The following is a 26,193-nucleotide window of genomic DNA, read 5'->3' as shown; positions in this document are numbered from 1 at the left end:
ATGGTGGCAAGGGCCACTGTAGCCAAACTAGGCAAAGAGCCCAGCTGCGCATCGACATACGAAGGGATAAGGATGTGCGACATACACAGACGGAGTACTACTCAGCCATCAAAAAAGGGAAGCTGTAACAATCCGCGACGACGGATGGAACTAGATATCATGCTAAGCAAAGTAAGTCCGATAAAACCAAATGTATGATTTCACCCATATGTGGACTTTAAGAAACAAAACAGATGAACACAGGAGAAGGGAAGGAAAAGAAAGAAGAGAAAGAAAGGCAAACCATAAGACTCTCACCTACCGGGAACAAACTGCGGGCTGTCGGAGTCAGGTGGGGGAGGGGACGGGGTGCCGGGGGGAGGGGCGGGCATTAAGGAGGACACTTGACTGCGTGAACACAGGGTGTTCAGTGCAACGGACGAGTCACTAAACTCTGCCCCCGAAACTAACACACACACAAACACCGGGCAGCCCCCATTCCCACTGGCAGCGTCCCCCCCCAAAGCCCGGGCTCTGCTGGTCCCCGTCTTCCTGCGGCTCCAGAAACCGCAGCTGGCGGCGCTGTCACGCACCTGCTGGGCTATCAGCACCGAGCTCTTGGGTCCGAGGCGCAACAGCTTCTCCGGAGAGGGGAAAGCCAGGAATGTGGAGACGTCTGCGGGCGGCGGTGTGGACAGCGCGGGCGGCGGTGTGGACAGCACGGGGGCCGGCTCCTGAGGGACAGGGGGCACAGATGGCTCTGGACAGGTCCGAACCCAGACTCCTCACCCAGAACACGCACCCCTCACTCTGGGGGCCTATGGCTCGGAATGCAGTCTTCTCCCTCCCGCTCACAGGCAGGCCCCTAAAGGCTGAGGGGCCCACAGACGCTTCCCTGACTGGCTCCTAGTGCAGGAGCCTCTGCGGTGGGGGCAAGCCCCCTCCTTAGGCCAAGGAGCTCCTCCCTGGGACACACGATGTCCCAGAAGTGACGCAGGAGGCATGTGGGGGTGGAAGGGGACCCCACCAGGAACTCGAGTGGAGCCCGGGGAAGCACCAGAGGTGCCCAGCCATTGGCTCAAATGCTTTCCTAAACTGGGAAAAAAGTGAAATTCAACGTGAGCGCGGGGGTCCTTGTCCAACCCGTAGTTCTCCAGAAGCTGCACTTGGGAGTCTGTGAGGGAACAGACTACGGCCATCCTGTCGACATCAGCCTCTTAGTGAAGCAAGCGGGACACCAAGTGTCCCAGCTGGGCCACAGTCTCCAGAACGGGAGGCTGTCCCTACGGGTCACCTAAATGGATAGGAAAAGAGTTTCTATTTGTGCTGATTTTTACCCTATTCTTTTAGAAATATTTAATGTGTTTCGTAAGAAACAGTGCAGCTGCATAACACACGCTATAACCCCGTCACAGCGCACAAATGAACGCTCCTGTGCCGGGGACAGCGTAAGCCGAGAGCAGTACAGCCACACGGCGGAGATTTTCTTCTTTTACTCACAGGTGTGTGTGTTCAAAAACACTTTGCACCCAGGGTACCTAAGCGGATTCCACACCCACCACCCCCTGAAGATGCTTCGGGATTTCACATCCGAGGGCCCAGACTCTGACCCTGGCAAACGACAAGGAACTCACTCCACTGTTCGGGTCCAGAATCTTCCTTGACGGTGTGGATGGCTCCTCTCCTTGCCCCTGCTGTGGCTCCTCCTCCTCCTCCTCCTCTTCCTCCTCCTCCTCTTCCTCTTCTTCCTCCTCCTCCTCCTCTTCTCCTTCCTCTTCCTCCTCCTCCTCTTCCTCCTCCTCATCCTCGCCCTCGTCATCACTGCGGAGGGGACTCGGCTAAAGCAGACCCTCCTTGCCCAGTGGCCTACGCTGGCGCCGAGGCCTGGCTCCACACCCCCACACGGCCCGGGCACATGGGAGGGAGCCTGCAGAGGCCTGGGGGAGCAGCTGCTCCTGGGGTGGGGGGCCACGTGGGTCAGCAGAGAGCCCACTGCTCCCCCAAGGAAGCCCATGTCGTGAACACCGAGGAACCAGATCTCATCCCTGTCCCACATGGGCCCCAGTCCCACTGGGGAAACAGAGAAAAAGAAGAAAATGGTCTGTCACAGCTGACTTGGCATGAACACTGCCCAGGGCTGAGATCCCAAGAATGCGCCACCGGTGGCTCACTGCCCACAGAAAGCTGCGGCTGCAGGGGACAGGGGAAGGGGGGGGCTTCTGGAACCACGAGCCTCTTGAGGCCATTGCTGAGCCCCCGGTTCTCAGCGGCAGCACCAGCCTAGCCCTGAGGCGACACAAGTGAGGGGCTGCAGGTGAATGAAGGAGTCCTGGGGGCTAGAAGGGCAGAGGCAACTGGATACTGACGGCCCACCCGGCTCCTATCCTGCCCACCCCGGCCCCTGCTCCCCCTGCACGTCGGCCCCGCAAACCCCGAACCCCGCACTCGCTTGTACCATCTTCCTTTCCAGACCCCATCTCCAAGTCTGACTGTACAAACAGTCCTGAGCGAGCCCAGCCCCTGCCCCCGGACTTCACTGCTCCCCACCTTAGCGGTCGCTCAGATCAAAGCTCATCCCTTCGGAAGCCCCCGGCTCACCCGCACCAAAGGGTGCCCCGTTCCCAGGCTCTTCCTGCCTCCTTGCCGAACACCTGCTAATCCAAGTCCCCGGCCCACCCGCCCCGCCGGAACGCCGGGAGTCAGAGACCTTCACGGGCTCCTCGCACCCGCCGCCCCGCAGAGCACCTGGCACAGACAGGGGCTCCAACAGCGGGTTCGGAGCAACTAAACGCAGAACCACAGGCGCCCTGGCTCGCAGCCCCCTACCTGAGGGAGGCCAGCACCTTGGCCATGCTGAAGCCGTCCAGCACTTCCTGAAGCCGCTCGCAGCCCTCCTCTCCCAGTATGTTGCCTGTTCATGGGCGGGAGGGGGAGACAAGAGGAAGGAAGGTCAAGAGGGCAGCAGGGCCCACGTGGCAGGCCTGGGCCAAGGCCACCGTCCCTCTTACCGTTGAGGTCCAGCTTCTCCAGCTCGGTCTTGTCCGCCACGGCCTCGGCAACAGCCAGAGCAGCATCTCTCTTGATTTCACAGAACGACAAGTTCAGCTCCTAAAAATAAGAGGAAGGAGTAGAGGCAAACAGAACCACAGGCCGGGGGACCGGGACCTACTGTGAAGCCTCTGTTTTCCCCACGGGAGGGTAAGGCAGGCTCTGTCCTCCAGCCAGGCAGAGTAACGCTCGCGATAAAAATAATGCCATTTCCGTCGTGGCGTGCCGGGCGCTGGGTGCGTTCTCTCGTGCTACACCCTCCTGACCTCACGGCTCCCTCCTCCCATTTCAAAAATGAAGAAAGCGGCTCCTATCACACAGGTGACAGGACTGCACAGCACGAGGGAAGCTGTGCAAGGACTGAGCCACGAACCTAGGCCCTCCCGGCCTTCAAGACTACCCCATCCCTGCCCCGACGGCAGCAACCCAAGCGTGCGGGAAGCCCAGCCCCGCGCGGGGAGACACAGGCGGCACCGGCACCTTCAGCTTGGGCAGGCCCCCGCGCACGGCCTCTGCGATGGCGACGGCGCCCTTGGAGCGCACCAGGCAGTCCCCGAAGTTGATCACCTCCACCTGCCGCAAGGTCTTCAGCGTCTGCGAGGAGGAAGCCAAGGCCAGGGTGAGGGCGAGGGCCTCCGAGAGCTCACGGCTCACCCCGTCTGTCCTCACACTGTTGCCGCCCCTCTCACCTGGCCTTCCCCGAACCTCATCAGCTCGCGTTCCCTCCCGGCTTCTCGCGAACCTCCCTCCACCCTACTTCTGTGCTACGGCCAGAACCTTCTTGAAGCCCAAATCTGACCAAGTCGAACCCCCAACTTAAAACCCTGCACACCTATTACTCATGGGAGAGCCACGGCGTTAGCAAGAGACCCCCCCCCACTCCCCGCCCCTCCTCCAGCCTTTAGACACACCCTGAACCCTGGTCATTTCAAACCAGGACCAATGGAACAAGGCTCCCTCCCACCTCTGGGCCTCCCCCCACGCTGCGGATCCCTCTGCCCAAAACACTCTTCTCTGTCCACAGTCCATGTGGACAGACCAAGCCCTGTACAACTTGGTCAAAATGTGACTTCTTCCAGAAAGTCTTCCCTAAGTCTGACTTGAACTTCCTGTGTGTTCCCCTACCCTTGCCCCTGTTTCTGCTAACAGCCCCCAGCAGCGGGACTAGCCTTTCATTGGGCTTGGGGCCCTGTGAGGTCTCGCCAGCCAGCCAGCCAGCCAGGTTCGGGCCCTGCGCTCTCGCTGGCCTCTCCCCTCCCTCCTGGGACTAGGAGCTCCTTGGAGGCAGAGTCTGATTCAACTCTGCCTGGCCTGCACGAGGTACAGAGTTCAATTAACAGCTGATGAAAGAATCAATGAGAAACATAGAAGCCAGGCAGCCTCTGAGAGCACATCCAGCACCAGCAGCTGGATGTAGAAGCAGCTCAGAGGGAGGCGGTATTTACATGCCCGAAAATGGCACAAGCAAGCCTGTGACATGTGCCCCACTCTGGAATGTTCAAAATAGCTGGGCACATACCTGGTGGAGGGGCAGAGGGGGCTTACCTGATGATGGGTGTGTTCAGAAGGCAGCAGCCACACCTGCTTATTCCCACCCTAACCCCGCCGCCCCCGCCTTACCTTGGCCATAGCCGCGGCGCCCTTCTCGGTGAAGGTGTTGTCGTTCAGGTTGATGACCCGTAGCAGGGGGTTGATGGCGAAAGCCTGGGCCAGGGCCGTGACGCCGGGGTGATTGATGCCATTCTGAGGCATGTGGACCTCCTCCAGAGTCCCGATGATCTGTGAGGGGCAGGAAAGACAGAGCAGGGTGGTGGGCTCCCGAGCTATCTAGGGATAGGCCCCGCACCAACAGTATCCAGCGGGCAGAAGGGGAAGGGCTGCTGTCAGCTCGGGCCCAGGTTTGCCCGTGGCTATGCGGCGCACAGATCTCAAAGCACAGCTTTGCGCAGGGTCGTATCTGATCCTCTCCACAATCTCGGGAGGGAGACGTACCTGGACAGAGAAGACTAGGGATCAGAAAGGCTAGTAAGTAACTCATGCAGGGTCACACCGCTCAGAACACAGGTTCCTGCATCATACACAGGTGTCCTCTACCTCGCAAGGACCCTGGGCGCTGGCCCGGGGGTCAGCCGCAGTCCGTCCCTGCAAACTGCACACAGCTCCTGTGCCGGTCTTGCTCGGGGCTCTCCCGCGCTATTTACACAGCACAACCAGTGCCGCACGTTCCCTGCTGCTCTGCAGCGCGGAATCTCCTCCAACCACCTAGCTCTTGTTCAGCCCCATCTTCCGACACCTCCTTCGCTCTGCATGGAACACTGCGGCCTTATCTGTGGACATTTTCTTGATAGACTGACTCCTATGCTGTCTTCCTATATATAGCTCTCATTTTGGACACCTCCTCCCCAAGGAGGGCTTCCAGGATCCCCCTGCCCCCAGGCACGGTCCAGAGCTCTTCTCTGTGCCCCCAGAGCACTGTCCTTCCTCTCTCTCAGTGTTTCTCATCCTGAACCATCGGTGCCACTTTCCTGTCTACACCCCACCAGCCTCTGAGCTCCCAAGGAGAGCCACATTCCAGCCTCTACTGCTACCAAGGATTGAGGCCAGGCGCGCGAGGACTCTCCACCTAGGGGCCTTTTGTAGTTCCGCAGTGCCCAGAACAGCACAGGGAGTTCACAGATAAATGCAGGCAGGTAGGCCAGTGAAGGAATATTACCAGTAAGGACTTCTCAGTATCTTCTGGTACCAGACCCTTTGGGCCATCTGCTAAAGCCCATGGCTCCCTCCTGAACATACTTTAAAATTTTAAGATAAATAATACAGAACTACAAAGGAAATCCATTCAACTGAAAGACAGTCCTCAAAATATTTAGAAAAAACCCCAAATGTGTGCTGCAGCAGTAGATGCCCTCCTTAGTACAAAGGCACCAGGTAACAGTACCCGCGGGCAAGCCCACCGCCACCGCGATGCCGATGAGCAGGAAACAGAGGTTCCAACGTCTCTGTAACAACTGTAACTTGATGTGAAAAATCTGTGATTTCCATACTTGTCACAATCACGGGCATTCTGAACGCTGCTGAGATTTATTCTATGTTCACGATTCAAGGTAACACTAGATTTTAGTTACTTTAGTGGTTGTCAACCATGCAATCTTCCCCCAGCCACATTCAAAGACTCCCTGAATTCTACCCACAGACTAGAGACAGCCCAGGGACCCTGTGCGAAGAGCCCCGCTCTAAGGGCACGGGAGGACGTCTGCCGGCGGCTCGCACTCACACAGCACACCATCTTCCCAGCCCACCAGAGACAGCAACCGGGCGGGGGGCAGGGGATGGTGCAGAGAAGGTGTAACCTTTAACGGCACAGAGTTCGCAAGGATGGCAACCGGGCTCCCCAGCTCTGGCGGCAGCAGGAGCTCCCTGCAGCCAGGGGTCCAGTAAGACCCAGGGCACCTTCCGCTGCCATGCTCCCTCTCTGCCCGAGATGAGCTCCGGCAGGGAGACAGTGGGGAATGCCACTCTGGCCTGAGTGTGATGAATGCTGCCTAGGATACTGTTTGCCAAAGAAAACGTTTAAATTAAGAGAAAAGAAAGACTCCCAAGTTCCCACCGCCTTGGGGCAGGCATGGCCTTCTCACAGAGCTCAAGGTCAGGGTCTCAACAGTGTCCTGGGGTGGGGGGGCAGGGCACCGGGGCAGCCGTGAAGGGTGAAGGGAGGGGAGGCAGAGGGGAGAGGGCACCTGAGCCACTGCTCCCCGCCTCCCCCTCTCAAAGCATCTCTGTGCCCCACCCACTGGAGGCCAGAGACACGGACCCTCCACGAGCCCAGGCGAGCGCCGTGCCAGGCTGTCATCCCACTCACCGCTCGGGCACCCCGCTGCCACTTCTGAGCCCAGCAGACCTCACCCACTGATCAGAGCAACCCCACAGCCTTCTCACACTACTCCAGGGAGCCGCCACCAACGCACCAGCAGTGGAGGACGGTGCACAGGAATTCGGCCCCGCTGCAGGAGCCAGCAGGTGCAGACGGGGAAGCAACTCACCCTAGGCCTCCCAGCTCGACTCCAGAGCTGGATGTCTACCAGCTTTGTCACCCTGCAAAACTCAGCCTGTCTCGGGGCATGGCGGGGCCAGGTGTGCTGGAGCCACTCACCCCGAAAGCTTCCGCCAAGGCAGTGGCTCCATCGTTCTCCAGACGGTTTCTGCCAGCCACGAAGACCTTCAGGCCCAGCGGCTTGCCTTGGGCACTGGATTTCCGGTGACACTCAGTCAGAGCCGCCGCTAGGATCTGGTGGGGGGAAAGACAAGAGGCCCAACCCTGAGGCAGGAAGCCCTGTTTTTCAACATCCTGTGCCACCTACTGGTGGCAGACCCGGGGACAAAGAACAGCTCACAGGCACCATGTCATTCCGCGCCTGTGCTCAGCACCCTACAGCCGGCTCCGTGTGTCTGTCCCACCACCCTGTGGGATCTAGCCTTGGGTGAGAGGTGGGGACACACACCCGGAAGGAAGGGAGAAACCAACACGGAGAGGCCAACCGCAAGCCAGCTCCTGTACAGCCAGAAGCCCTCTGTGGGGAGGACGGTGGTGATTCCCACTTTCCAGCCGAAGAACTGCAGGCTCCGAGAGGGGCAGGGACATTCCTGTGGTTGTTAAACTAGTGGAAGACTGTGGACCAGAGCCCCAATCTTCTGGCACGTCTTCCACATCGCCCAGTGCCTAGGGGGAGCTGGCCGAGACCATGGCTCTGTCTCGCACCTCAGACACGTGGCTTGGGAGGTGTCAGGAGATAGCGAGTACCTGGTGATACCCACAGAGCAAACTGCTGGCTGGTTGCTGGGAACCCAGAGACCACGGTAAATAAAACGGGGCAGTCACGAGAAGTACAGGAGAGAGGCAACGTTCGGAGCGCGCCTCCTAGAGGGCCCGCGCTCTCGACAAAGGTACTTTCACACCTTCTCATTTCAACCACAAACTGAGCCTAGGAAGCAGGTGGTATTGGCTTGACTCTATTAGAAAGAAAGCCAAGGCTCAGAGAGGTAACTGTGCCGGCCGAGGTCCCACGGCAAATGCGCAGGGGAGCCCCAACTGACGGCTGCATCGGCCTGACTGCACAGCTCCCCGTCTCTGGGGGCAGGGAGGGCCAGAAGAGTGACCACCAGCCCGACTCCCGGTGGGCTGTGCACAGGCTCAAGACTGGACTTCTGCTGTAACCAGCCTCCTAAGAAATCTCTGAGGAGGCAGGAACCAGCTGCCCCAGGGGATCCCATTCTCCCTGGTTCCTTCTGAGACCACCATGGTAAGGCCACAGCACCTACTAGAGTCCAACCGGGAGACTCTGGGTCTGAAGAGCTCCCAGCACAGGGATACATCTCACTCCCAGTGAGTCCTTCGGGCCCCTGCCGTTCCGTGTATGTGGCACACAGGCCACAGTGAACACATTCCAGCGGGAGGGACTAGCTTCCGCGGGACCGGGAGACCTTGGCGCTAGCAGCTCACAGGAGACACAGGTCAGCAAGGCCAGCACCCACAAGATGCGACAAGAGGGTCTCACTGAATCAGAGTATGGGCGGTAAAGACAAGTACAAGTCAAATACCAGAGTGGGGGGGTGCCTGGGTGGCTCAGTGGGTTAAGCCGCTGCCTTCAGCTCAGGTCATGATCTCAGGGTCCTGGGATCGAGTCCCGCATCAGCCTCTCTGCTCAGCAGGGAGCCTGCTTCTCTCTCTCTCTCTCTCTGCCTGCCTCTCTGTCTACTTGTGATCTCTATCTGTCAAATAAATAAAATCTTTAAAAAAAAAAAAACAAATACCAGAGTGGGGGGCACCTGCGTGTCTCAGTCAGTGAAGCATCTGCCTTCGGCTCTGGTCATCCTCCCAGGGTCCCAGGATGGAGCCCCGCATTGGGCTCCCTGCTCAGCGGAGAGCCTGCTTCTCCCTCTCCCTCTCCCAGCTGCTCTCCCTACTTGTGTTCTTTGTCAGATAAATAAATAAAATCTTTAAATAAAAAAACAAACAAACACATGGGGCGCCTGGGTGGCTCAGTGGGTTAAAGCCTCTGCCTTCGGCTCAGGTCAGGATCTCAGGGTCCTGGGATCGAGCCCTGCATCAGGCTCTCTGCTCAGCGGGGAGCCTGCCTCCTCCTCTCTCTCTCTGCCTGCCTCTCTGCCTACTTGCGATCCCTGTCAAATAGATAAATAAAATCTTTAAAAAAACAAAAAACAGGGACGCCTGGGTGGCTCAGTTGGTTAAGCAGCTGCCTTCAGCTCAGGTCATGATTCCAGCATCCTGGGATCGAGTCCCACATCAGGCTCCTTGCTCAGTAGGGAGCCTGCTTCTCCCTCTGCCTCTGCTGCCATTCTGTCTGCCTGTGCTCGCTCTCTCCCCCTCTCTCTCACTGATAAATAAATAAAATCTTTAAAAAAATAAATAAATAAAAAATAAAAAACAAACAAACAAACAAAAAAAACCCAGAGTGGAGCTGGGCTGCCAGGGAGGCTCCCCTGGCCACAAGGTTCAGTCTTTGTCCCCGCGCCATGCCACACTCCTAGGCAGCTCTAGGAGCCTCAGGTCCCGTGGCTGGCCACGAGGCAGACGAGAGCTGATGGCAAAGCTGGGGCACTTCCCAGGCATGTCTCCAGCTCCCTCAGCACACCCTGCTCTAGGGTGGGCTGGACCTATTTTCTGTGCTGATGCCAACATTTTAACGTCTTCACACACGTGCACAGCTTATTGCCCAATTAGACGGGGGTGGGGGGCGTGGGGCTGACTGAGCCGGCCTTTCCTCCCGTGGGGCAAGAGGCAGCAGGCGCCGCTTGCAGGGGAGGCCGCTCTGGCTCCTCAGGCTGGGGCACCAGGAGCACAACACCGGCTCCTCTTGCTGCTCTAACGGGCACGAAAGCAGGTTTAAATCCCTCAGTCCCACCCCAGCGACGCCATCTGGGGACTTGACCCAAGATTTCTAACCCCAAATCCACTCAGGTAGAAAAATAGGAATAGCATCACCCCCTTCTTGGTGGGGGTGGGAGAATCAGGGTAATGCATTTAAGCCATCTTCAGAGAGAAGACGTTCCCAGTCGCTGTAGGTCCCCGTGTCCCAGCCTTTTTCTCCTTTTGGTCAGAACGAGCAGAATGCTGAGTGCGGATATGGAGGATGGGAACTGGCCTTTCTAGCGTCTGGGCCTAAAGCAGCCAGAATGAACGACAAAAGAGAACCAGCTAGGCTGGGCTCCCTCAGTGCAGGCTCTGGGAAGAGAAGAGACACCTTTCCACACAGACCAGCTGACCGGCTGGCAGGGTGGGGGAGGCACCTCGGGCAAGGCCCAGTCCTGAGCTGTGCCCAGGCCTAAGCGGTTTCTCTTCCTGGGCTCTCTCCCCCACGTACATGCCGGGCCTCACGTGGCTCTGCACGCCGTTCCGAGGGCACAGCAGGTCTGGGATGCCCCAGCCCGGCGCTCTGCAGAGCCAGCAGACATTGCCTCCGTGTTGCCAAGACAACGTGAGAACTGGGGATGGTTGCTAGGCAACCCCACCCTCCAAGCCTCCACCTCCTCTCCCCACTGGCCACAGACTGCTGCCTTTGAGGCCTTGCTCCTCTGGAGAGAAAAGCACCGGGCCGGCCCTCCCAGATGGCGGCCACAGGCACTTACTTCCTGCTCCAACGCAGCAGGGGAGCAGGCAGGCAGGGAGGGAGGGAGGGGACGTGGCGGAGGGCCCGCCGCACCCACCTTGCCGCCGCCGATGCCCATGCCACAGTTGTTGAGCTTGAGCTCGTGGAGGGTGAAGCAGGCGGAGCTCTTGAGCAGGGCCTCAAAGCCTCGCACCCCATCAGGCCCGAAGGCGTTGTCGCTCAGGTCCAGCTCCACCAGCTGCGCCCCGGCGGTGATGAGTCCCTCTCCTAGTGAGGTCTGGACACAGAGAAGGTTCGGCTCAGTTTCATGGACACCTCCCGGAGGAAGCTTCTATGCCCGGTCCCCCCTGCCCTCAGCGGGCACCCAGGCAGAGACACAGACCATTTCAGTACAGACTGTCCCTATGTTACACCCGGGACCAGAAACTCTGAAGAAGGCTCCCAGTTCAGGTGGGGCGTGGTCTGGTATGCAGGGAGGTGGTCAGAGAACACTTCCTAGCAGAGGTGGCGCTTGAGCTCAGGCTGAATGAGAGTCAGTCAACCGGGCATGAGATTCCAGCCAACGGTGCAAACGTGAACAGAGAGACATAAGCGTGAGGCAGCCCACTGCGTGTCTGGAGACAAGCAGTGGCCTCCCCAAGAGGCTGATGCTGGAAGGAAGAGAGGAACCACATGAGGCTAGAGTCCTGGATGCAGGACAAGGACGGTGAACCTGAGCCTGAGAGCTCTGAGGGCTTTGATGTGGGGGGGAGGGCTACCGAAGACACATCCCCCAAACCTGAGGGCAGACTGGCGGCCGAGAGCCCGCCCAGGAGTGGGAGGCAGTGATCCAGGCAGCAGAGGAGGGAGCTGGCTGGCCAGGGTTGTGGGGGACAGAAGAGAGGAAACAGCCTCAGGTCGGTTCTAGGTCCCACAGAGGGAAGGAGGCCTGCACTTCAGGGCACGTGCAGCAAGAAGACAGGCCCCGCTGATGCCCCCAGGGTTCCTGGTGGTGAGTGCGCAGATGGCTGCTTATCTCCAAGCCGCAGCCCAAGGCCAACATGGCAGGATGCTATGCTCTCCTGGCAACCTGCTGGGCGGGGGATACCTACAGTTCCCCACGAGAGACAGGTGAGGACAGGTGGCCCTGGGCGTGCATCCTACACGGGATTCCCAGTGGACAGAGTCAGGGAGCAGAGACACTCTTCCTGCCTCAGCCACAAACAAGAAAGCAGGGGTACTTTCCAGTACCCTCTCCACTACGGCCTTAGCAACGGAGGGCCATTCTCTGGCCGCCCCTGTGCACAGAAAGCCCAGCCCCTGTCACCTGGCCCCACTGGCCGCCTGCCCTCCAGCTGCCAGAGCTGCAGAAGCCTCTCTGTTTGCCCTACCTTCCCTGCGGCTCCGGCCCTTCTCTGACCCCAAATTCTCTTTCCCCCTTTCTAAGATTCACTCTGGTCATCGGTAATACGGAGGTAAGAATACCTCCCTCAGGGGCACCTGGATGGCTCAGTCGCCAAGCATCTGCCTTCAGTTCAGGTCATGACCCCAGGGTCCTGGGATCGAGCCCCGTATCGGGATCCCTGCTCTGCAGGGAGCCTGCTTCTCCCTCTCTCATTCCCCCTGCTTCTGTTCCCTCCTTATCTCTCTGTCAAATAAAATCTTAAAACAAAAACAAACAAACAAAAAAAACCCTCTCTCAAAGATGGAAAAATTTAAATGTTAAAAATCAGGTAAAACGATGCGTGTGGGGCCCACAGTTCCTGTCTCCCAAGTGCATCTTCTTCACCCCCTCTTCTAACTTTAAATCCTTCTTATAAACCCCCAAATCCTCCCCTCACCTGTTCTTGGTCACCCTTTGAGGCCGGTAACTAATGGAACCGGCTCCCAAAGGGCTTCCTCAATCCCCCAACAGAGGAGCCCTCCCTCTGGGGTCCCCATTTAGGGCACCTATCACTCCCTGAATGACCCTTAATTGTTCACTGGACTGAGGTGCATCATCATCATCATCATCATCATTATACTAACTATTAGCTTATTAATACATTACTCATTCAGTCATTCAAATGGAAGCTCTATGTCCAAGGTGGGGCTTGAACTTGACCTGAAGATGGAGCCATTTGCTCTACCGTTGGAATCAGCCAGGTGCCCCCAGGCTAAGGTGATTTAGAAACGAAGGGAGTCCCTGGGCACCTCGGGAACCACAGTGCTGGCTAGAGGCATGGAGGTCTAAGAAGGCAGGCCCAGCACAACCAGGGTGAGAGACCTAGTAACAGACATTCATACCAATAATTGGCCAAGAACCTCACCCTGAAGGCTGGGCCCCGTGTTACTGAAAGGCTATCTATCACCTGCCTCTCTCCTTGAGCCCCAGGCCAGCCACAATCTGCTCAGTGACGCCCCCTCCTGACCCACCCACCCAACCCCAGGCTGGGAACCGGACCCAAGCCAAGCCGAGTCCCAGGAATGGGGAAATGGAAAGCAGAGTGGATGGAAGCCACCCACTGTGAGAAGCGAAGGAACGAGCAGTGCAAAGGTAAGAGACAGAAGAGTGGAGGGAGTGAGAGTCACAGTGGAGTCAAGCCACAAAGCTCGGGAATGAACCCCAGGACCCCGGGGCTCTGCTGCACTGCCTGTGACTGGGCCTCGCGTCCCCAGAGGACTGGCCCCTAACCTCTGGCTCTGTCACGGCCTGGACATCCACCTGTCTGTCAGGACACGGGCAGACGCTGCACTTGCCAGGCTTCCATTCAGCGTCTCAGTCCCCCACGGTGTGAACAAGGTGTGAAAACAGACCTGGGAGGTACCAAAGGGGTCACGGTGCCCAGAGGAGGGGAATGGCGGCCCAGTGCACCTACCAGAGCTGGCGGGATCTCGGACCGCAGCCTCCCGGTGAACATGTCGCTCCAGTGGCATCGCTTTGGAAGGAGAAGGAAGAGAGGAGTCAGTGGAGGCTCGCAGAGGTGGCCTGCAGGCGACGCCGCACCCATGCGGCCACGGGCTGCTGAGCCTGACAATACTTCTGAAGCTGGGTTTCCTCAGCAAAAGGCTGGTCCAGCTCTGGCTGAAGCTGGGGGCACCTGGAGGCCCCAAAGGCCACACAGGGCTCAACAGAAGTGTGGGGAAAACCCTGATCTGCCCAACCCTCTCATTTTCTAGGAGGGAAACCAGGCTGAGAAGGAAGAGACTGGCCCCAGGCCCCAAGCAGGCCAGGGGCAGGGCCAGGGCCAATATGCCAGACTCCGTTTCTAAAACCAGTTTCCCATACACTGGGCCCAAGCGACAGGGGACAGGATTTGAGTGGCAGAAGTGGTAAGCAAGCAATACAAGGAACCAGCAGCGAGGAAGTTACTCGTTTTTCAAGGCTTTTTTAAAGTAATCTCTCTGCCCAACATGGGGTTCACACTCATGATCCTGAGATCAAGAGTCTCCTGCTCGGGGCACCTGGGTGGCTCAGAGGGTTAAAGCCTCTGCCTTTGGCTCGGGTCATGATGTGGAGGTCCTGGGATGGAGCCCCACATCGGGCTCTCTGCTTAGCAGGGAGCCTGCTTCCTCCTCCCTTCTCTCTCTGCCTGCCTATGCCTACTTGTGATCTCTGCCTGTCAAAAAATAAGTAAAGTCTTAAAAAAAAAAAAAAGTCTCCTGCTCTACTGCCTGAGCCAGCTAGGAGCCCCCCAAGACTCTTTCCAGCCCTCCTGATTACCTCCAGAGGGCGGTCTTGCTTTGGGGCTGGTGGATCTTGCCTACCTCTCCACTTCTGGCTCGAGTGCCTTTTTTTGTTTCTTTGTTTTGTTTTGTTTTGTTTTAAAGATTTTATTTATTTGACAGAGAGAGACAGCCAGTGAGGGAACACAAGCAGGGGGAGTGGCGGGGGTAAAGTAGGCTCCCCAACAAGCAAGAAAACCTAGGCAGAGCTCGATCCCAGGACCCTGGGATCATGACCTGAGCCAAAGGCAGATGCTCAACAACTGAGCCACGCAGGCGCCCCTTGTCTGCGTTTTGAACAAAGCGTGAGCAGGCCTCATGCCCATAAGGTTTAGGTGACAACCTTTAGGTGACAAGAATTTAATAATGCTACTTTGTTACTTTTATGGTAAAGAATACCATCTTCCATTTACAGAAGGGATCAGGTTTGCTTTTGAATTACATCAAAGTGAGCTGATTTAAAGAAAGTATTGGGTAAGGCCACAAAGGTGGTGGCCCTATGGCTAGACTGTGAGATGACGCAGGTCAGCGGAATTTGGTCTCTAAGTACCCAGCCCTACCCTCCAATTGTGGCAACTCCAGCCTCTCCTGGGAATCTCGGAATGATGGAAGCCAGAGAAAGCAACTTTCCCCTGAAAATCCGGTCCTTGGAATGTATAAACTAAATCCAACCTTAAGTACCAGGCAAACCGATTTCTGTAGAATTCTCGAGGCCTCCAGTAAAGCAAATCACCAACACACATGGAGACTTAGGGGACAGTCTACATGGGTCTGCTCAGTCAGATACACCAGCATGCAGGTGCTCAGGGCCAGGACAGGCAGCCAGAGCCTGAGCACTGGAACCCCGAACAACTGGCCTCTCACCCAGAAGCTTCCCCAACCCGGCTCTGATGGGCCAACGGTCTGCATGGGGCTTGGGGGCACAAGGATGAGGTTCCAATTCTGACTTAACCTGACTCCAGGCCTGCCACTCACCACTCCCCATCTTGGACCCCCAGGATCCCATCTCTGCAATACAGCATTTGGCCCCAACAGTCTCTAAATGAGAGTGGTTACTGCAGAGCGATGAGGCTGGGCTGTCATCTGGGCCCAGTCCCAGCCCCTCCTGACCCGTGTGGCTGTGGACCTCACCTCTCTCATCCGTCAAGACCTAGCTTGCGCCTGTGTTCCAACAGGAGACGGAGCATCTTCTCGTGCCCCAGCACCCTGGCGAGCATTACTGGGGTCAAGGGTAGCTCCCACCTGCCCTGGCCCTGACCCAGCGGGGGCAGGGTGACTCAAGGCCCTGGGCCTGCACGAGGTGACACAAAATGCATGTGTCACAAGCCTGCATCTGCTCACCACAGCAACCTCACAGGGAAGAAAATGGCTTCATCAAGGAGCCCAGACTCAGAGCGGAACTTGGTGCAAGGCCACAGAACACAAGGTGGCGGTACCGGGGCTTGAACCCAGACCCTCCGATGACAAACGCCAGCTCCAGCCCGGAGCCACATCTCCTCCGTTCCTGCCCTTCACTGGCCAGTGCGGAGGGTCTTTATTCCTAGGAAGATGTCCCCGTGTCTGCTCAGGGAAACGACAGGCCGTGGGCAGAAGAGAAGACGCACCACTGCCCTAGCTACTAAGCTAGGACCATGATCCTCCTGAGAAAACGAATGGTAAGGGCCGCCGCACGAGCCAGCTCCAGGGCCGCACTGGGCAGATCCACGCCACATACCCTCGCCCTGCACCCCTTCCCTTCAGCCGCTGCAGCGGGGCCAGGAAAGAGCAGCAGACTCCGGAGTGTGCCACGCGGCTTACTGACCAGTACGAGGATCTTGGGCTGTTTACTCAGCTCCCCCGAGCCTCCGTTCCCCTGACTTACTTACAAACATACCCAGTCTTTCTCATCTGGGGTGCCCCAAGGCCTGAGGACACGTGTCCTGCGTGCACTGAGCACCATCTGCAGCCAGAAAAGGGGGTCCCCCGCCCATACCTCTGCACGCCGGGGTTCCCGGGAGCGGAGAGCACACAGGGACTCCCCCATGACATTTGAAACACCTGAAACCCCAACTCTTCTCACTGAGCATCTCGAGGGACTGCTGTTTAGTGGGACCCCCTTTAGGAATGGAACAGAAGGAACCCTGTGCCGGCCAAAGGGGAGCACCACTTGGGTCTAACCTTTAAGAAAGAACCCGCCGTTGAGCATGAGGAGCACAGCACCTTCCCAACCACCCCAGCCCCAGCCGCTGAGCGGAGGCCTGGCCACTTCGGCCCAACACGTGACTCTTCTATAGGCAGTTTGCTCTGGAGCTCCCGGCTAGGAAAACTCAGTGCTTGCCAGAAAGGCCCCATTGTCCAAGGCACTGGCGGCCCAAATCTGGGCCCTTCCCTCCTCACAGATGCCAAATCTGCAGTGCTAGCTGCAGGCTCGCCCTGTCCGGTTCTGCTTCTTCCCCATTCATCTTTCACGCGTGTTACCCGAGGAACCTCTGACGCTCCTGTCTGTCACCGGGGGATCCGAATGGACGCATCACACAGGGAGAGGGCCCCTGGCCAGGACTGTGCTCTGGGAAGTCCAGAGCAAGGAGAGCTGTTTATAGTGACCACCAACAAGGCAGGACCTAGGAGGGTCTGGACATAGGCAGGGGCTGTGGTGGCGTGAGTGGAAGCTTGGCCCCAACCATTCTGGGCCTGCTCACCATGCGGACCTCACCTTCAACTCTGACTTCTTCTCCAAGGCCTTGGCGATGACCCTGGCCGCCTCCACGCCCACCGTGTTGCCCTCCAGGCGCAGAGCCTCTAAACCATCAAAGTCTTCAATCTCTTTAATCACGTCTTTGGCTGTGAAGGACCAAAGAACAGAAACTGAGATTTTGGGATTCACGAACAACTGAGGCAGAACAGACTCCGGCCACGACCTCTTCACTCACAATTCCAACAGCAGTAATAGGCCTGCCGTGTGCCGGGTCCTGGCTTACAAAGGAGAACCAGGCAGGCTCGCGGTCCAGCAGGGGACGTGACTAAAAAGAAAATTCCTCTGTACGGAGTACTCAAACAGGCTGGGGTGGAAGGCTTGGAAGCCAAAGGAAGAAAGAAGCTGGCTGCATGGGCCGAAGAAGGGGCTTGGGGCACCCTATGGTGGCGTGGGCAGAGCCTTCCTGCACAGGGAGTGCACGAGGCCAAGCAGGGAAACAGCATCCAGGTGAGACTCCAGCAGGTACAGTAACAGAAAGGCTCTCAGTGTTAGATGATTCATGTGTGGGGCGTTCACTACTGTGTCGTTTTTGTTATGATGAAAAGGTTAATTCACCAGAGTAAATTACACAGTTTTACTGACGTCATTATGAATGGTGCCACAGGTGTTTGCCCGACTTGGAAAATATTCATGTCACAGTGTCAAGTGAGAAATGAAGTTTTCCATGGGTGTTTGGTCTGATCACACTTTCAAAATGTTATACCTATTAAAAAACATAAATAAAAATAAAAAAATAAAATGCTATATATTCTACCTTACACATGCACATACACGTGCACGCGCACACACACACATCCCACAAGCTCTAAAAGGATAGAAACCCAATGTTAAAACAGTTTTATCTCTAGATGCTGCAATTATGGCTGTGTCTGTGCTTTTTCATGAACCGCTCAATTTATTCTTAACATCAGGTTATAAAGCAGCTTTTAAAGTATCTTTAATTGGGGCGCCTGGGTGGCACAGTTGTTGGGCATCTGTCTTCAGCTCAGGTCATAATCCCGGGGTACTGGGATCGAGCCCCGCATCTGGCTCCCTGCGCAGCAGTGAGCCTGCTTCTCCCTCTCCCACTCCCCCTGCTTATGTTCCCTCTCATGCTGTCTGTCAAACACACGAACAAAACCTTAAAAAAAAAAGAAAAAAAAGTATCTCTAATTATGATCCAAATTGTGAAAGAAAGAAAGAGAGAAAAAAAAGAAGGAACTCAGCTATGGTTAGAAAAAAGCTAGGAAAAAAAAGCTAGGAAAAAAACGCACCAAAATTAAAAGTAGTTGTATCCTGGGGTGTGAGATAATGAAGGTAAGGGTTTTTTGCCTTCTTTCAATCTTTCTATATTCTATAATGAGCACGTATTAATTTTAAAACCTAAACGAGAACACACAAGATGCATGAGACAAAACCCATCTAGCCTGGCTGGCACAAGACAGAGTGGGGTAAGGTGGTGGGGAAGAGATGGAGATGTGCACAGGAGAGAAAAGTTGGACTTGACCCTTTAGGTGACAAAGGCCACAGAGAGGGTTTCAGAAAGGTGGTGATTTGCAACCTGTAAGGAGCTCGCAGACAAGCTGTCCCGGTGGGGTCTGCGCACACACCTCCCTCCCCAGGCTGAGGCCGCCAGCAGCCAGCAGCACCTCCCCAGGAAGCGCTGCTATACATCCCAGGTAGGTCAGATCCTGCTTGGCAGGTTTCACAGCCCTGGTCTCCCCGCAGACACTGCCTGCTACCATTTTACACTCTCCGGAGTGATGACTTATCATTACATGGAGACTGGGTTCATAAGCCCCTCCTCACTGGGCCATGAGCTCCAGCTCATGAAAGCAGGGACTTTGCCTCCACTCACTGCTGTGCCCCGCAGAGAGGAATGCTCAGCCTCCTCCCCCCCCACACCGTCTAGTCACTGCTCCGTCTATTTCACAACGGAGTACGCGGAGACACAGAGAGCACGTACACGCCTACTGAGGTTACACAGCCAGAAGGTGGTGACCAGCACTCATTTTCCTTTTCTCATTTCACAACCAGAAGGCTGGACAGGTATGAGCCTCCCACTTTCTAGAAGGGGAAGCTGAGGTTTAAAGGAATGAAGCATCTCTGCCCAGAAATTCAGGAAAAGGGTAGAACTACGTTTCAGACTGGTCTTCTGAAACTCTACCCATGTGCTCCTCTCCAAATCCTTGCTTTGGCACACAACCATGGACTTTATGCAGCGCTCCCCCCCAACCGCACCCCCTCAATCCCTCCCCTGCGCCGGGTCCCCAGGTGCTCAGGTGTCCTCTGTAGCTGGCACGAGGGCTGAAATCATGTCTCAGCCCCTCGGACCACTTGCTCTCAAACGGAGCCCCCCCAACAGCCGGAGACCAGCCAGCCAAACAAGGAGGGGGGACAGCTGCTCACGGGGACGTCTGGGCAGTCCTGAAGCGCCAGGCAGCAGAGATGCCAGGGCCCCGAGGGAAGACTTCTACTGTACGAGTAATGCTAGCATGGAGGGTTCAGCCCTGGGGAGAGTGACAGGTACAACTCGATCTGGAAGAAAAAGCATCAACACGGGACGCGAAGGGACGGGAAGGCGGAGGTCACCACTGGCTGGCCTCTCTCACTTGTTTTCAATACAAATGGGGTTCTTTTTTTTTTTTCCTTATTTGACAGAAAAAGAGAGACAGCGAGAGAGGGAACACAAACAGGGGGAGTGCAAGAGAGAGAAGCAGGCTCCCCACCAAGCAGGAAGCCTGATGTGGGGCTCGATCCCAAGACCCCAGGATCATGACCTGAGCCGAAGGCGGACGCTTCATGATGAGCCCCCCACGTGCCCAGGTGTGGGACTCAAACAGCGGCCAGGGCTGCGCTGTCCAGACCAGCGGTCAGGAGGCCGGGCGGCAGAGCCTGCTCTCAGCCTCCACAGCCTCACACAGTGACAGGTTCCAGGTGTTCACCACGTAGCCAAGGAGAAGCAGAAAGACCTTTCTTTGGTCCTTAAATGACTTACTGGGGAGAGAAAAGAGCCTTGTTCTCATCATCAGTTTCGCGGCTTCCTCACACAGGCCTGTGCCCTCTCCTGACTGGGCCGGCTCACTCACAGCCAAGACGGAGGCCCTTTCTGGAACCAGGACTCAGCCGCCAGGCTCCCGCACACAGCATCCAAGGGCCTCTGCACTGGACTCCCTCTGGCATCCTGATTTCTTCTGTCCCAAGCCCACCCTGTGTGTCTCAGCTCCCGTGCCGCACTCCCGTGGTTCTCCGGCCTCTAGTGCCCTTTCCCCTCTTAAGAACAGTCCACACCCGACCTCATCCACGGAGACTTCCAGGGCCCTCTGAAACCAGACATGAGCCCTCTCCCTCGCCGAGCTTCCCACAGCTTTCTGTTCACGTCACTCAGAATAGCCTTCACCCTCGGCCGCACCCCGGCAGCTCTCTGAGCCCGTCCCTCCCTACTCCCGGGCAGAAGCTCCTCAGAGGCTGGGACTGTAGCTGGGCATCCCTGGTGACCTACAAAATGGAGGCGGCAGGTCCAGCCCGCGCCGGTGAAGTGGTGATCTGCCCGGATTTTAAGGCTAGACAGGCTTGAGCTCAAATCCCAGCTCCACCGCTTCTACCTGAGCCCTTAGGCAAGTCCTATCTCTCACTTCCCTGGGCTTTCATTTTCCAACCTACAAACTGGGGATGAAACTCACCTCAAGGACGTTTAGGAAAATAAAACGAGATTCCATCTGCATGGCACTTGAGCCTGCCGACTCGGCATTCACCGAGTGGCATTTCATAGCAAATTCGTGTTTCCTGAACTGAGCTGAATGTCCACTGAGAAACACAGGAACAGAAATTCAGCTAGACCTCTGTTAAAATCCTGGCTCTGCTATGTACCAGCTGTATGACCTTGGGCAAGTTAGGTCTTCCTAATTGTTTTTCCTTCTTTATAAAATGGTAACATTTCCACCTCCCTCCCCCAAGGATGGTGCATGATCAAAAGTGACAAGAGCTCAGGGGAGCTCTATAAATTTTAAGGCCTTCTAGAGATATTAAGAATGTGCATGGCCACACTCCCACCAACCCAAGGACTCAAGTGGCTTCCGAGCCAGTGCAGGGCAACAAGCCTGCCTACACTCCCTGACAACCAGGCAAGCCCAGACCAGTTTCCCTGGTTGGACTCGAACCTCAAGAGGCCTCGCAGGTACTGACATAGGCGCCTTCACTTCCAAACGCCAGCGGATTCCGGGTTGAGGAGTGTTAGCCAGGCTCTGGCTAGGGATGAAAAGGCAGGGCCTGTGTTCTTGTTCCTAATTCCCTCCAGTCCTCATTCCTCTACACAGACAAGAACATCCATCCCTCTCCCAAGGGCATTCAGGTACCTGGACCAGACCTCCAAGAGGGCCCTACCTCTGGGGAGGGCAACCAGTACTCCCAGCCCGGGGACCATGGTGGTAAAGGTCTGAAGACATCAGGGGCGATATCCTGAGGCTGTCGTGGCCCCTCATCGTTTACTATCCTTTCCCACTTGCCAACCTAAGCTGTCACCAGCGAGGATGGCCTCCAAAAACACGACGACCAGCAAGGAAGCCTGTACGTGCTTGTGGACACATCATCTCTGAGCCTCACTGTTAGATAGGCCAAGCGATATCTCACAGAGCTACTAGAACAAACAATGTGATAATGTAGCTAAATAAGCCTGAGCACAAGTAGAGTAAGTAGTCGTTAGCACACTCCCTTTCCTCCCCTGGGCCAGCCCATGCGCGGACTCACCATCTTCTGCAGTGTTGAGTTTGAGGCTCTTGCCCTTGAAGCTCAGCTGTCCCCCGGCCACCTGGGTTTTGGCAAGCGTCTCTGCTAGCTTGGCAATGTCTTCAGAGGCCATGCTGGCCACGTTGCTGGGCTCCCCTGGAAATCTGCAAACTGAGCAGGACAAAGTTTCACTAAAAGAGAGGAGTCAGGGCGCCCTGGTGGCTCCGTCAAGTGTCTGCCTTCAGCTCTGGTTCCTGGGATCAAGCCCCATATCGAGTTCCCCGCTTGGCGGAAAGCCTGCTTCTCCCTCTGCACCCCACCCCCGGCTTGTGTTCCCTCTCTTACTGTGTATGTGTGTGTGTCTCTCTCTCTAATAAATAAATAAGTAAAATATATATTAAAAAAAGAGAGAGATAGAGAGAGAGTCTCCTGGGGCCCCCCAGCTGAGAAGGACAGGGCAGAACAGGGTTTTGAACCCCCTTCCCCCACTATGAAGATTCCAACAGCTAAACTATTGGGAGAAATGAAAATAGCATTAGGGAAAGAACAATTCTGGAAAGGTGGAGAAAGTGGCAAGAATGTAGTAAAATCACATTTTAGCCTCTGGAAAGTCACTACCTTACTTTAACTCCTCCCCTGCCCAAATGCCCCAGCTGGGACACCAAGCAGAGCCATGTGAGTTGCCCGTTTTCTGGGTCCCTTGTGAATGGCAGTTGAGTCCCTGACCAATAGCAGCAAAGAGCCCCAAGCACACACCTGCCTGATCATCTTGGCTACTCTCTGTTTGAGGGTCCCCTTCCTCAAACAGAACTAAGATGGCTATGGGATCCAGGTCATCCATCCCAGGAAATGCCCCACCACCCACGCTGGCATGTCTCTGGGCGTGGGGCACAGGGGTCAGCCCACTGCACAGCCAGTTTCAACCTTGGCCAGGAGACTGGGCAACCCATGGCAGCCAAACCTCAGGGGTTCCTAGGAGACCAGCGGTTTCTACATCACAACAGCCACCATCACAATAGATCAAGGGCAGAGTTCCTAAAGAAAGGAGCTTCCAGCCTGGCAGAACTCAGCACACTGGCAGAAAGGACCATTCCATTTTCCTAAAGAGGAAAAGGCAGGTAATCAGGGTACACCAAGGAAGATGGATATGGGGGACACAACTTGACCCATAGAGACTTCTTCTTATCCAGAACATGTTCTTTCCCAATCTATTCATCCTTAAGATACGACTGTGACGGCCCCCAATCCTCTCATTCCCCCCAGGCGTCCTCTGGGCTTCCGACAGCCAGCTTCCCACCTTCTTCTCTTTAACTTAACCCGGATCACCCTGGTTTGTCTATCTTTACCAGGAAGCATGAATTATTCTTCTGGGTAACGAGGCGTCTTTTCATATATTCAACAAACATTTATTGTGTACTACTATGTTCTATACTTGTTCCAGATACCAGAGCACAGCAGTGAATGAAAAAAAGAGTGCCTTCTTAAAATAAGTGTTCTTTCTCTCTTTTTAAAGATTTTATTTATTTATTTATTTGACAGAGAGAAAGATCACAAGTAGGCAGAGAGGCAGGCAGAGAGAGGGGGATATTTACTTATTTTAAAGATTTTATTCATTTATTTGACAGACCCAACGAGAGGGAACACAAGCAGGGGGAGTGAGAGAGGGAGAAGCAGGCTTCCCACTGAGCAGGCCCATCCCAGGACTCTGGGATCATGACCTAAGCCGAAGGCAGACACCCAATGACTGAGCCATGCAGGCACCTCTTAAAATTTTATTTTTTAAGTAATCGCTATGCCCAATGTAAGGTCTAAACCCACAACACCAAGATCAAGAGTCCCAAGCTCTAACAACTGAGCCAGCCATGCACCCCTTAGAACATGTGTTCTCCACAAGATACGTAGTATCTTAAAACAATGATAAGAAGAAAAACAAATAGAGAAGACGGAAAGGAGTTTTCTGGGGGTTGCAATTTAAAACAGATTGGTTAGAGGAGTGCCTGGTGGCTCAGTTGGTTAAGCGACCCCGACTATTGACCTCAGTTCAGGTCTTGATCTCAGGGTCATGAGTTCAAGCCCCATGTTGGGCTCCACAATGGGCATAGAGCCTACTTAAAAAACAAATCAGAATGGCCAAAGAAGATATTATTAGGAAAGAAACAAAGACTTGAAGGATATCAAGGTCTGGGCCAGGCAGGTATCTGAAGGAAGAGCATTCCTGCAAACCAAATAGCAAAAGCAAAGGCTCTTGGTTGGGGGGAAGAGAGGAGATTAGAGGAATTGCAAGGAGGCGGGGGATGTTGGAAGGCAGAGAGGGAAGGAGAAACAAAGCAAGAAATGAGAAGAGAGAATTAGCAAGAGGCCAGAGTCACAAAGGCCATTTAAAAAGTGTGGCTTTTACTCTGAGTGAAAAGGAGAGCCACTGGTGGGTTTTTAACAGAGAAAAGCAGGCACTGACAGACGTTTTGACAGGATCACTTAAATGCAACCTAAGGCCTGGCATCTGGAAGGTGATCCAAAAACGAAGAGATGACACTAAATAAACATGAGTCTGAAACCCCGCCATCACGTGCAGTTCTGGGTAGGCCAATTTGAGGCAAGAGAAATGGTGGTGGGGCTCCCAGGTATGCTCCTACTGGAACACAGAACTTCTCAGCTAGAAAAGGGCCTGTTCCTCAGTCCCATACGGACACAACACGCACTTTGAAGACTGCCAAAACGAAGCACAGAGAGGTGCTTGATTCGCCCTAGGTCTGCAAAGGATCAGTAAATACACAAACGGTCCTCTCCTTTTCGGGCACGAAAGTCGCTTATTTTCTCGGGTGCACATCTACCGTTTCTGCGAAGCGTCGGCAGTGACTCATGGCGATCTCAGGGGCTACGGCGCCAGCCCAGGCCCTCCGCGGGCGTGGGGCTATGGGGAGGCGGCGAAAGGGGAGCGACGCGCGTGTGCGGGCCTCAAATGACAGGCGGGAGGCGCGGGAGCCCCATCCGGGATCCCCGGAGGACGCGCACCGCCCCCAGTTGTCACCGACGCCAACAAGAGGCGCCACTGCTGGCAACTGCGCCAGACGCCCTCTCCAAGCCTCAGTTCCCCGATCTGGGAAAAGGGCCTGTGCCCCCCCCCCCAGCACCCCCTCTCTCAGCCCCTCCGCGCTTGGCCGTGGAAGCGGAGGGGATAAGGCCGCGAAGACACCCAGAAGGCGCACGGAAGCGCCACACCTTCCTCGCCCAGATGCAAGGACGCGCCGCCCCCCCGCCCCCATCCGAGGCAGGTGACGGGAAAAGGAAAGGGACCCCGACCCTTACCGTAAACAGGCGGCGCCGTCGCGTGGGACGACCTGAGCGCGCGCGTCCGCCCGGCGGGGGCGGGAAATGATTTAGGGTCCGGGTCAGGTCAGGTCGGGGTCGCCGCCTCCGAGCCCACGGGTCCCGATACCCGGCCCACTCTTCCGTCAGCTCTCTCGGCAGTTCTCGCCACTCCCGTCTCCGACACCACCTGCTCCCCGCACGGCGGCGGATGATGGCGGAGGAGGAGGATTTTTGAAAGCCGGCAGTTTCTTTCCTTCGATTTGATTTGTTCGAGGCCCCGGCCGGGTTTCCCCTCCCCCCGCGCGCGTGGCCTATCGGGTATGGTAGTCGAGTTTTCCTGCGCGGGGGGCGGTGTCCGCGGCAGGAGTGCGCCTACGAACTACCAGTCCCGTGATGCACCGCGTCCCAGCGCGCCACCGCCCTCTCCCTCTGCGCCCTCCCTTTTCGGCTTCTGGCTCTTTCTCCAGGAGGCCACAGGGCGGCGTGTAACCTCGGGCGCCCAGAGAGACTACAATTCCCGTCAAGCCTTGCGGTCCAGGCGACTCAGCCTTTCCGGAAAGGTTCACGCTCACCTATCTTTATAGACAAAAGACTAGTAGTCCCGAAGGCGAGCTGTTGGATCTGTTCAGCAAGAAATACGCATCCGTTTCCTCAAAGGAAAGCCTCATCTTTTTAATCCCATGAAATTGAAAGGCCATTCGAAGGGTTTCACATAAATAGCCGCAAGTTGTTTGATAATTAAAAAGGGGAAATGGCTATCCTATGTTAGAGAACCTGGGACACCATCTTTTTTTTTTTTTTTAAGATTTTATTTATTTATTTGACAGAGATCACAAGCAGGCAGAGAGGCAGGCAGAGAGAGAGAGGAGGAAACAGACTCCCCGCTGAGCAGAGAGCCTAATGCGGGGCTTGATCCCAGAACCCTGGGATCATGACCTGAGCCGAAGGCAGAGGCTTTAACCCACTGAGCCGCCCAGGCGCCCCCTGGGACACCATCTTAACTAAATGGTGCCCGTTAACATTAGTAACATGACAAACTGACGTCCATTGCACACCTGCTGAAGTGATGCACTGAGAAGGACGCATGGGACCGTGCAGTCAGCAATGCGG

General features: G+C 56.0%; 1 protein-coding gene across 5 annotated transcripts in view; it reads right to left on the bottom strand.

The window, feature by feature from the left end:
* The window catches only part of RANGAP1 (Ran GTPase activating protein 1), a 31,178-nt gene extending 5,837 nt beyond the window's left edge, over positions 1 to 25,341 (bottom strand). The window contains exons 1-13 of one of the 5 annotated variants that reach the window (XM_004771261.3): positions 25,081 to 25,341; positions 22,736 to 22,874; positions 21,796 to 21,945; positions 17,029 to 17,156; positions 13,490 to 13,549; positions 10,750 to 10,929; positions 7,178 to 7,312; positions 4,648 to 4,806; positions 3,508 to 3,621; positions 2,988 to 3,087; positions 2,806 to 2,890; positions 1,614 to 1,800; positions 573 to 713 (exon numbers count right to left, since the gene is read on the bottom strand). In XM_004771261.3, coding sequence (XP_004771318.1) covers positions 573 to 713; positions 1,614 to 1,800; positions 2,806 to 2,890; positions 2,988 to 3,087; positions 3,508 to 3,621; positions 4,648 to 4,806; positions 7,178 to 7,312; positions 10,750 to 10,929; positions 13,490 to 13,549; positions 17,029 to 17,156; positions 21,796 to 21,907 — 1,401 coding nt within the window. In that variant the 5' untranslated portion in view covers positions 21,908 to 21,945; positions 22,736 to 22,874; positions 25,081 to 25,341. The other 4 variants (XR_006607804.1, XM_004771260.3, XM_013045171.2 and 1 more) reach the window with 4 other exon arrangements.
* Positions 25,342 to 26,193: the final 852 nt, after the last annotated feature.

The sequence above is a fragment of the Mustela putorius genome, unplaced genomic scaffold (genome assembly GCF_011764305.1).
Source record: "Mustela putorius furo isolate JIRA1106 unplaced genomic scaffold, ASM1176430v1.1 tig00000738_pilon_pilon_pilon, whole genome shotgun sequence".
NCBI classification, from domain to species: Eukaryota; Metazoa; Chordata; class Mammalia; order Carnivora; family Mustelidae; genus Mustela; species Mustela putorius.
Note: the sequence above shows the minus strand (reverse complement) of the source record. Positions and strands in the feature narration are given on the sequence as shown.